We start from the raw sequence: 12,529 nt of genomic DNA, 5'->3' as shown, positions 1-12,529 counted from the left end.
GGAAATATTGCTTTGTAGAACAAAATCCAATGAGAAGTTCTGGGATTCCAGAGTGAATTTGTACATTCCTTAGGGGCATTTTTGCAAGGGAGGTTGTTGTGTTTTAAAGGTAGTTGATAAGAGACCTGCACCACCAACCCCAGACCTGCACCACCAACCACCATCATGCATTAGTCTATAGAAGGTATTTGGGTGTACGTATTCCTGTACCACTCGGTACCACCATTTAGCCAAGGAAAGTTTCTGACCATTTGCAGCATACATTATAAATCAGGATGTCACTACCAGACAATCAGATTTGAACATTCCATGAACAAAGTAGCCTATATCCCCTAGGAATAGATCACTTAACTATGTTTATGTCATGCTGTCGATATGCCTGTATTTACACTAGACAGGATAGCACATTGTTTATTTATTTTAGAAGTAGGTAATTGATCTGTATATTTACTTAATTTTAGGTTAATTAGTCAAACATAAAATGGGTAATTTAGCATAATTGCTTAAATACATGGGAAAAATAGAATTATTCTCCCAACCCTCTAAAGTATTCCTCTACCACCATGGGTTTGTGAAAGAGTAATTTTGAGTCTTCTCCAAGTTGGGCTTGTCTTGGCTGCTGTCTTAAAAAAAAAAAAATCTTATTTGGCGCATAATGCATGAGGAGATCGCCGTCCAGATATTTGGGGAAACTCCAGCTTCCAAATTGTCCCCTGGGGAGAACTAGGAAAACTGCAGGATACATTGGTTGAATTAAGTGAAGTTGTTTACAAGTTACAGAATATAATCCTAAAATATGTTTTCATAATTGTATAAATAGTTTACCTTCTTTCATTACTAGTTGGTATCACTAGGGGACATCAATGCTACTTGGAAATGTGACAGCTCTGGTGACAAGTTTGTGCACCACAATTGCTGTAAATGATTTAGTAATTTAAAAAGGCACTATATAAAAGGATAGAGCGGCAAACTGAACTGAAAAAAAGCACAGTCATGCAAAAGGAAAATTGCTCATGATGTTATCAAGTAGAGATAACCACCTTTCACATTCTGGTCCTTTTTTTTTTTTTGCTTTTTAGGGCCTTACCCACAGCACTTGGAGGTTCCCAGGCTAGGTGTTGAATCAGAGCTACAGCTGCTGGCCTATGCCACAGCCACAGTAAACGCAGATCCGAGCTGCGGCTGCAATCTACACCACAGCTCACGGCAAAGCTGGATCCTTAACCCATTGAGATGGGGGGCCAGGGATGGAACCCACAACCTCATGGTTCCTAGTTGGATTCATTAACCACTGAGCCACGACAGGAACTCGTCGTGACAGGAAAAAGATTTATCTTGATAACTATTTGAGTGATGTGTAACTATATTTTTGTAGATAAATAAACTTAACCAAGGAAAATCACATTTTTAGTTTGTGTTAGTCTTTTGTTTATTTATTTTTTTAAAAGATTTTTATTTTTTCCTAGTTGGATTCATTTCAACTGCGCCACGATGGGAACTCTGACTTTCTGGTCTTTTCAGTTGCTTTTTTTCCCTCCATATATCACTCTGTGTCCTTGTCTTTGTTGCATTATATTACAAATATTTCTTCAATTGTTTGCTTCAAATATTTTCTTTAATTGCTTAGTTCCTCAAAACCATTTTAAGGAGTTCCTAATATGTCTGTATATCTACATATCTACAGATATAAGAACTGAACGATTTTCATACTTTTGGACATTTAGGAAGTTTGGAATTTCTTATAAATAACATTGTGATGAAAATCTCTACATATAAATCTTTGTCTAATTCTCTGGTTAATTCCCTAAAGGGGGAAAAAAAAAACCCTAGAAGGAAATGTAGTAAGTTAAAAATAAGCATTTTTAAAAAGCAGGATACCTGTTGTCAAATTGCTTTCCAGATTGGTTACATCAAGGTGCGCTCTAGTCAGCTATGTATGAAAATGACCTTCTTCCTGCAGGCCCTGAAACAGAATATAATCCGAAAAAAAAATGTGCTTTCACTACCAGTCAGTTGAATAATTTTTTATCTTCCTCAGTTTTATATTTCTTTGCGAAATATTGTGTGAGTAGGTTTTTAATCTGGTTTTCTGTTGCTGTTGGATTACAGAGTGTCTTGGTAATGAGTTTCGGTGCAGCAATGGGCATTGTATAACTGAATCCTGGAGGTGTGATGGGACCAGAGACTGCTTAGATGGCTCGGATGAAATCGGCTGCCGTAAGTGAAGAGGGGCTGGGCTAATAAGTTCTTCCCTGAATTTCAGAAATGCTTCATGGTGATTTCAGCTGTAACAGAGGGAGTTGGGCCTTTAGTGATAGATTGGACTGAGCTCCAATCTTTTGAGACAGAGAACTGATGACATTAAGAATTGTTTCTGAGTTCCTGTTGTGGCTCAGCTGTTAACAAATCTGACTAGCATCCATGAGAAGGCGGGTTCGATCTCTGGCCTCAATCAGTGGGTTAGTGGGTTAAGGATCCGATGTTGCCATGAGCTGTGGTGTAGGTTGCAGATGTGCCTCGGATGTGGCATTGCTGTGGCTGTGGTGTAGACCAGCGGCCACAGCTCCACTTGGACCCCTAGCCTGGGAACCTCCATATGCCAAGGTACGGCCCTAAAAAGATAAACACACACACACACACACAGAGGACCCCCCCCCCAAAAAAAAGAAAAGAATTATTTCAGTCCCTTTTGAGCAAGAGGCTTGATTCACATGAATTTTTTTTTAAATTAAACTCATTTTTTATTAGAGTTGATTTACAGTGAGTCAGTTTCTGGCCTAAAGCATAGTGACCCAGTCATGTGTGTGTGTATATATATATATATATATATATATATATATTTTTTTTTTTTTTTTTTCTTTTCCTCATATGATTTTCCATTATGGTCTATCCTAAGAAACTGGATCTAGTTCCCTGTCCTATACAGTAGGCCCTCATTGCTTATCCATTCTAAATGTAATAGTTTGCATCTACCAACAACAAACTGCCTATCCATTCCACTTCTTTTTTCCTTCCTCCTTGGCAACCACAAGTCACATCAGTTTCTTTTAAAAAGATTTTTTTTGGCTGAGCCCATGGCATGCAGAAGTTCCTGGGCCAGGGTTTGAACTTGCGCTGTTGCAGTGACAACACCAGGTCCTTAACTACTAGGCCACCAGGGAACTCCTACATCTGTTTCTATCTTACTCTCCTCCCATGACCTTAATATGGAACCAACTTTCTGAGCTGTTTTCTGATGCTTCTAAGTGATTATTTCAGATTATTCAGTCTGCAAATTTTGTGCATTAACAAAAACAGAAAAATGTCTCAACTACTTTGATTTGTAATACAAGGAGTCTCTATTTATATAAAGGATGGAGTGTAACTTCTGTTTTTTTTTTTCCAGACAAAGTCCAGTCTTTATCTGTTTAATGAACTTTTGAGCACCTATTTTGCTCCAGGCACTGTGTTATGCTCTGGGCTATAGTGACAGATATGCCCAAACATGCAAGTGTCTCATACAAAAGATCAGACAGGAATATAAATTATTGCGTGTATATTATATATACATACAGCATGTAATGTACATTCATGTGAATACATGTATGAGTTATTGTGTTACAAAGCAGAGTATGAAAATTATTGTGTACACTTTGTAATCATACTATTCAGGAGAGATATCACTACATCTTGCTATATATACCATACTCTGACACTTTATAATTGCCTCCTGTAAGTACCAGATTTTTCAAGTTTCTAATTATCTCATGCTGCCTCATATCTGTACACACAGTGGGATTAATATCAGAGATTTACTAAGACATAAAATATTATGGCCCTTTTTTCTACAGTCTGCTTATAAATAGCTTATCTTGGGATCTATATCTTTAAGATCCTGTCATACAGGCTAGCTTGATTTTCAAGCTAAGATGTTATTATTAAATATAATTAATCTCTATATTTTACTGTTTAAAAATATGGAATTTTAACTAAGTCTTTTTTGGCTTCATGTAAAGAAGTATGTCTTCTGGACAATTTTACCCTCAATTCAGGGAGTAAAGAGAAATGTTTTGGGACTAGGGAAGATCACAGAATAACCTCAACCCATACTACAGAAGAGTTACATGATTATTTTGAAGGGAAAAAAATTAATTGGCTACAGCTATGGGATTTAATTTTCAGTAGCTATAAAATTACAAGTCAAATCTATGCTAATGTAAGTTGAATTGATATATAGGCATTCCAAATAGTTAAGTAATTTCTAAATTAAAATAATAAGCTTGTTATTAAGTAATCTCTAAATTAAAATAATAAACTTGATAAAGATAATGAAATTATCACTTTTTAAAATTTTTAGGCTTTTTTTAATACTTTCCTAATTTTCAGTGTTTTTCCAGAAATTTTTTTTAATCTAGAGAAAGACTGATTATCTAGATTATCTATCTGGAATGGGTCTGTCATTTTTTTTTTAAAATTACTCACTGAATTTTATTACATTGATAGTACAATGATTATCACCACCCAATTTTATAGCATTTCCATCCCAAACCCCCAGCGCATCCCCCTACCCCCCAACCTGTCTCATTTGGAAACCGTATGTTTTTCAAAGGCTGCGAGTCAGTATCCGTTCTGCAAAGTTCATTGCGTCCTTTTTTTAGATTCTGCAAAGCTCATTGTGTCCTTTTTTAGATTCCACATGTAAGTGAGAGCATAGGGAGGGTAACTTTGAATTACTGTAAAGAGATCACAAAGGTGGCTAGTGTGGTTTATGCTTAAAAAAAGTTGAAGGAGTTCCCGTCGTGGCGCAGTGGTTAACAAATCCGACTAGGAACCATGAGGTTGGGGGTTCGGTCCCTGGCCTTGCTCAGTGGGTTAAGGATCCGGCGTTGCCGTGAGCTGTGGTGTAGATCGCAGACATGGCTTGGATCCCGAGTTGCTGTGGCTCTGGAGTAGGATGGCAGCTATAGCTCTGACTCAACCTCTAGCCTGGGAAACTCCGAATGCCATGGGAGCGGCCCAAGAAAATGGCAAAAAGACAAAAAAAAGAAAAGTTGAAAACATGACAATATTGTAAAGGCCAAATTTAACTTTATAATAAAATTATAATTTTATGTATATAATTTATAATTATAAAATCACTTTCACATATTTCTTCACTTAGTTTTCTCAACAGTGTTCTGAGGTGGGTTTCAGATGAGGAAACTGAGGTATAAAGAAGCTAAATTATTTATGAAAGTCCTCTCAGGTGGTGCGCAGATCCCTGACCCTTGTGTCAGTGACTCTCCCACCTTGCTGTAGGTGATCAGTCACACTCCCGCAATTTGATTCATTCAAAACCCAAGAAAAATGTTGTTTCTTTTACAGCCGCACCCGTGGCATATGAAAGTTCCCAGGCTGGGGTTGAATCAGAGCTGTAGCTGCCAGCCTACACTATACTACAGCCACAGCAACGCCAGATCCCAGCCACGTCTAACCTACACCACGGCAATGCTGGATCCTTAACCCACTGAGGGAGGCCAGGGATTGAATCTGTGTCCTCGTGGGTACTAGCTGGGTTCGTTACTGCTGAGCCACAACAGGAACTTCTGAAAATTTGTTTTGAATGGTTGGCCATCCTGCGGTACAACAGAAAAGACTTTGATGTGTTGTTTGGACGATGGCAATGCATTTGAAAATGGGAGAAGTGTGGGGAACTAGGTCCGTGCTTCTCAAATTTTCATGCACAAATGGATCCGCTATGGAGCTTGTTAAAGTGTAGGCTTTAGTTCCATATGTTTGAGGTGGGACCCGAGATTCCGAATTTCTATAAGCTCCTATGTGATGCCGATGCTGCTAGTCTAGAAAACACACTTTTTTCTTTTTGCCTTTTAGGGCTGCACCTATGGCATGCAGAAGTTGCCAGGCTAGGGTTCAAATTGGAGCTATAGCTGCTGACCTACGCCACAGCCACAGCAATGTGGGATCCAAGCTGTGTCTGGGATCTACACCACAACTCAGCAATGCCTGGATCCTTAACCTACTGAATGAGGCCAGGGATACTAGTCGGATTCCTTTCCACTGGGTCACAGCAGGAACTCCCTAGAAACCACACTTTGAGCAAGGGAATAAGTTCTGTTTGCAGAGATGTGGTCATGTGCTGCCTATTTGCCTACCCTGGCTTACTGAGTTCATGGTAGGTTAAACACTAGAAGTGGAAAGTCAAGAACAGTATATCCTGAGATAAAGGAATAAATGAATAGTCATAGTAACAATTTGTCCATGTACCATAACAATGATAATAACAAGTGGTATTGTTGTAACTAATTTACATGGCCCTTTCACATACATTATTCTACTTACTTTGGATAGCAAACTGTGAGAAGTTTTATCCCCATTTTATGATGCATACATTGAGACTCAAAGAATCTGCTGATGATCTTTTTTTTTTTTTTTTTTTTTTTTAATGCTGCACTGCGGCATATAGAGGTTCCCAGGCTAGGGGTGGAATCGGAGCTGTAGCTGCTGGCCACAGCCACAGCCACAGCAACACCATATCTGAACCACATCTGTGACCTACACCACAGCTCACAGCAATGCTGGATCCTTAATCCACGAGCAAGGCAAGGGATCGAACTGGAAACCTCATGGTTGCTAGTTGGATTCATTTCCGCTGTGCCACAATGGAAACTCCTACTGAAGATCTTAAAGCAAGTGAATTGTGGAAATAGTAATTATTTGGAGTCTTATTTTCCAAATCTCATGGATTTTCTAATTTATCATGATTCTTTGCTATTAGTTATTATAAAACATTTCAAGCAATTTCAACTCATGGTTGGTTTTTCTGATCCTAATTCTGTGTGTATATATGTTTGGGATGTTTTTTATTCCTTGTATTTTTGTATTGCTTTGGTTCATCATTTTGTTGCTGCCATTGCTGAGGTTAATTTGACAGGGAACACTACCTAGAGTCCATAGGCTCTAGGATTTTTTGAATATTTGCCAACATATAGATTGAACAGGAGTTGACATTCTTTTGAAATATGCATTGCTTATTGTTATGAAGGAGTGGGTGTTTGACATAATGTGTGTTTTTTTTTTTTTTTTTGTCTTTTTAGAGCCACACCCATGGCATATGGAATTTCCAGGCTAGGGTTGAATCAGAGCTGTAGCCGCCGGCTTATGCTACAGCCACAGCAAAGTGGGATCTGGCCGCATCTGTGACCTACACCACAGTTCATAGCAACGCCGGATCCTTAACCCACTGAGCGAGGCCAGGGATCGAACCTGCATCCCTGCGTTACCAGTCAGATTAATTTCCACTGAGTCCCAACAGGAACTCCATAAATTTTTTTTTGGTTTATTTTAGCTCCCTCTACTTGCGGTTCCACCCAATTCCATTGTGAGAATGAAGATGTGTGCATCCCTCTCTATTGGGTGTGTGACGGTGAGGAGGACTGTTCCAATGGTGCAGATGAACATCAGCGGTGCCGTAAGTACTTGTGGAGGAATCTTGCTTTGGTTCCTGGGATACCTTGAACCCCACCCTGTTTCAAATACAAAATGCACATGTGATTCTTGATAAAGGCTGAGTTGGGCCTGCAAGGACAAGGGAAACTGTGCCAGCCATCTCCCTCAGGGATTGGCGGATATTCAAAGTGCGAGTGTGCTGAAGAATTATAAATATATTCCAGTGATTTGGAAACGGGACAGAGTCCCAGTATTTCATTCGGGTTATGTGACACTTAAGAAAGAAGAGAAACATGTATTGGTATCTGTATGTGGGGGTCTTCATGTGTGTTGGATGAGTCCTTTTACTCCTATAGCACAGTCTGCATTCAAACCTTCCACCTTTTCTGCCCCAGTATTTTTTCACTGAGGGAGGTGGAGGTCTGTTGGAGGCAATGTTGGAGGTTGCTTCGGTGACTGCTGCTACAGGAATCATAGGATGAGCTGGAACAAGAAAACACATAGTAGCAATGAAGAGGTTGCTGGCAACTGCCGATTCCTGGACAATGAGGAGGTTCAGGGCAGTAACCTGGAAGTTCTTGGGGATCCAAATGGAAAAGAGTGTTTTAATGGGCTTAAACAATTTTGGATGAGAGAGCATAATCTTGGGTAAATATAAGGTGGCAGCATGGGAGAAATATATCTGTCATGTATCATTCTTGCTTTCTCTGGAGGATATTTGTATAATTTAAAGTTGATAGGGCTTTTTTGGCCTACAAAGAAAGAAAAAAAACCTGAAAAGTTAAACAAAAGGAATTTATTATCTCACACAAGAAGGCAAAATATAGGATTGTTCCAGGATTGATTGGTTCCTTTGATCAATAAGGTCATCCAGTTTTCTTCCACTGTTCTGCCCTGCCATCTTTTAGCCTCTTAGCTTTTCATGATTGCATGAATGCTGTTGAAGTCCTGAATTTTTCATAATGCAGTTTTCAACATCTAGAGGAGAGAACATCAACATCTTTTCTCTGTATTTTTTTTTTGTTTTTTTAGGGCTGCACCCGAGGCATATGGAGTTTCCCAGGCTAGGGGTCGAATCAGGAATCAGAGCTACAGCTACTGGCCTACGCCACAGCCACAGCAACATCAGATCTGAACATCCTTATGGATCCTAGTCGGGTTTGTTAACCACCAAGCCATGACAGGTACTCCTCTCTGGACTTTTTAATAGGACAGAAAAATCTTTTAACAAGTCTAGGTTGCACTGAGATGGAAGTTGGAGGGAAGCTACAAGGCTGTAACAAGCCACCTCAAGCCTTTGCCCTCAGTTGTCCATTGGAGGAGACCAGCTCTGGTCACTGTAGCATTCAACTTTGAACTTCCACACCCTCTGTTTCATTCAATTCATATCCCTCCAATTACAGATGTCTATCATCACTCTGTGTTGATTTTGAACATATCCAAGATCCTGTTGGCATTGTTCCATGCTCATTGTCCATAAAGATGAAAGAAGAAACAGACGTTTTTGGCTACTTCATATGGGACCTTGTTTAGTTTTTAGATGCTAAGCAGTGGAAATGCCATGGGCTTCAGTGGATTATGGATGTATTTATTGGAATTTAGTCCAGCAGTTTTGAGTCCAGCATTGAGTGTGAACTCTTTGCAGTCAGACCACTAGATGCGTATTTTGAGAAGGAGAATGGAAATTCTCCAAAATGAAGACTGTATAATTGAACAGTCTATTACGGCTTATCAGTTTTTTTTCATTTTTTTTTCTTTTCTGGGCCGCAATTTTTATTTATTTATTTTTTTATTATTTTTTTGTGTTTTTGCTATTTTTTTGGGCCGCTCCCGTGGCATATGGAGGTTCCCAGGCTAGGGGTCGAATCGGAGCTGTAGCCGCCAGCCTACACCAGAGCCACAGCAATGCAGGATCCAAGCAAAGGCTGTGACTTACACCACAGCTCATGGCAATGCCAGATCCTTAACCCACTGATCGAGGCCAGGGATCGAACCCGAAACCTCATGGTTCCTAGTCACATTGGTTAACCACTGAGCCACAACGGGAACTCCAGGGCCGCAGCTTTTAGATGAGGCCCTAAAAGTGGTGCTGGTGGTGACGACAAATGGCAGTCTTGAGGAAGGCATGGACAAGAGCTAATCAAGGCCAAACAGGAGCTTGGCATTCAGGTCCAGTCACGCATCAGGATTTGAGATGGAGAGGCAAAAGGGGATGAAAGAGGGAGTTGTGGGATGGTAGTTCAGAAATAGGGGCAGGAGGGAAAAAAAAGCACCAGGCAGAGTAGGGAGCAGGATGAAATCTTTGTTTCTAGGAAATCTGTCTGGGCTCTGATATCCTCTGGCTGGCCTCTTAAAGGTCCTAGAGGAAAAGGTTGACCTAGTGGGTCCTCAGTGCAAATTTTTGAATCTGTGGAGAGCAGTGACTATGCTTTATTCAACTTGAATCCTAAGGCTTGATATTCTAACAGAGAGTAGGTAAATAATTAAATAGATACTGAATGAATGAATGAATGAATGATGGGTTAATTTTCTATTGGCTAGATATGCCTTTTTGGTTCCATTTTTCCCCTTGCTCTCCACACAGAATAGGAAGAAAACTGAGCTTAGATTGTGATGGCAGGAGTGATGGATGACCCCCTGCTAATAATACTGTAGAGAGGGGGTGGGAACTACCAAGGGCAACTTCCTGGGGAGACTGAGGTAACTTTATGGCAGGAATTTATAAGTTGCATGTTATTTTAAATGAGTATGGATTTCATAAGGTAACTTTTGTATATTAAATTTTATGTATATTTTAAAAATAAGATCACATTTTCCCCAAATGCTTCTTTTTATGTGGACAGTTTAGAAATCCTATCATAACTCCTGCCTCAGACTCACAGCATATAATTGACATGCTGCTCTAATTTATCCAGAAGCAAATTTGATAAAGTCCTGCTGCTCTGCTTTCACATACTCCAGCCAACCTAGAATAAAATTAAACTAGCTTAATTTTCTGTTTATAAAATGTTTCTACATGTTCAATGTAGAAAGCTTATATAATAGAGAAAACTTTGAAGAAAAAAAATATATCAGCCGTATTCCTAATACTCAGAAATAACCCCTGTTTGGCCTTTGGCATGTTTCCTTATTGTGTAAATAAGGTTTTCAATGAGGGAGACATTACGGATCCTTGATTAATACCTATACCTGCAAAATTCTCATTTCAGTCATCCTCTTTACCCTACAGGATTTCAAGCTATGTTGTATTCTCAACATGTTTGAGAGTACAATTGTCTATAGGATTCTATGACCATTTTGATAGTATCCTGATAATAACACCTTCGCTTTTGCATCTTTAGATGTCTGCCTCCAGGTAGCTGAGTACTCTACCTTATGACTCTATGAACTCAATGCTCAATGTATGGTCTACTTGCCTTTGCTTTCGAAGTTCCGCATTCGTATTTGTTAATGTTACTGTAATATGTGTTCATTGTGATTATGAAGTAATGTTATTTTCCCCTTAGCACCTGGCAGAACATGCTCAAGCCACCACTTTACATGCACCAATGGTGAATGTATCCCAGTGGAATACAGATGCGACCACTCCACGGACTGCCTAGATGGAACTGACGAGATAAACTGCCGTGAGTCCCTTTCAGTCACTGTATTTGGTTTCACCTTTGTCCCTTTGGCATTTTAATCAATTTGTTGAAGGACAGAGATGCCTACAATATACCTCTTGTTATTGAAATCTCCTGGCAGATTCTTTTGTGGATTAGAGGTGATGTTCTGATAGGAGTCTATTTTTAGCAAGACAGTCTTTTTTTTTTTTTTTTTTTCCCCTTTCTTTTTAGAGTGGCACCTGTGGCATATGGAGGTTCCCAGGCTAGGGGTCAAATCAGAGCTGCAGCTTCCAGCGTATGCCACAGCCACAGCAATTCGGGATCTGAGCCGCATCTGTGACCTACATCACAGCTCATGGCAACACTGGATCCTAACATATATATAACATAAATATATATATATCCTAACATATCATAACATAGACTGGTTATGAGCAAATTGTTCCTATTCACTGCACTGTTCAAACTGTGCTCCAAATGGAAGAATTACTTGTATGTGTGAAAAGGAAAGACCTGGTCCCTGCAGGTCCAGTTTCATGCTGCAGCTCCAAACATCATCACATATTAAAACAAAACAAAACAAAATGACTTCTCCCCTGTATGTTTTTTCCTTTGAGAGAAGTCTGTGTTATTTGTCTTTATAGCTCCATTTCCTAGCAGTTTCTGGTATAGTTCTGTTGTGATAGTTTCCAACTTCCTTGTTTTCTTTTCTTTTTTTTTTTGTCTTTTTTTTGCTATTTCTTGGGCCGCTCCCACGGCATATGGAGATTCCCAGGCTAGGGGTTGAATCGGAGCTGTAGCCTCTGGCCTACGCCAGAGCCACAGCAACGTGAGATCCAAGCCGCGTCTGCAACCTACACCACAGCTCACGGCAACGCCGGATCGTTAACCCACTGAGCAAGGGCAGGAATCGAACCTGCAACCTCATGGTTCCTAGTCGGATTCGTTAACCACTGCGCCACAACGGGAACTCCCCTTGTTTTCTTTTGAAAGAGGTTATCCTGCTCCTAGTTTGGGTCTTTCATTCTGGACAGTTTTTGGAGCATTTAGACCTAGTACTGGCAATTTTGGAGATGCTAGTGTGTGTGTGGAGGTCACACATTCCAAGTCAAGGACTCTGCTTTGAGTATTTTGTAAAGTCAATAATAAATCCTTTATTGTGGCAAGTGAAGAAAATGTTTTTGATTAATAATGGAGATAAATCATGTTATACTTTGCAGTATTGTGTCATGTACATTCCAGTGGTTATTCTTATTAGGCCCCTTACTGAGGACAATAGGGCCAGTATTGTACTGTTTTGTGAATAAAGTAACTGAACCAGTACAGGGCACAGTGGCATGTTCAAGGTTAAACAGTGTGTGTCAGAGCTAGAGCTTAGCTTACCTTCTGGTCCGAGTTTGGTGATTGCTTTTCTGAAGGACTTTATTTACAGAAAGAGGAAGTCCTACCTTGTGCAAGGACACAACCAGAGGTCTGTGCTCCCCAGCGAACAGCCTGCA

General features: G+C 39.9%; 1 protein-coding gene across 2 annotated transcripts in view; it reads left to right on the top strand.

Moving 5' to 3' along the window:
- LRP2 (LDL receptor related protein 2) overlaps positions 1-12,529 on the top strand; it is a 197,213-nt gene that overhangs the window by 36,184 nt on the left and 148,500 nt on the right. For both annotated transcript variants that reach the window (NM_001444893.1, XM_084998147.1), the window contains 3 exon segments: positions 2,110-2,217; positions 7,325-7,447; positions 10,932-11,051. In NM_001444893.1, coding sequence (NP_001431822.1) covers positions 2,110-2,217; positions 7,325-7,447; positions 10,932-11,051 — 351 coding nt within the window.

Source organism: Sus scrofa, chromosome 15, assembly GCF_054392235.1.
Source record: "Sus scrofa isolate SSC_HxYL_T2T_F1_AM1 chromosome 15, Sscrofa_HxYL_maternal_Yorkshire_Landrace_v2.0, whole genome shotgun sequence".
NCBI lineage: Eukaryota > Metazoa > Chordata > Mammalia > Artiodactyla > Suidae > Sus > Sus scrofa.
This window is presented reverse-complemented; position numbering and strand designations above follow the sequence as displayed.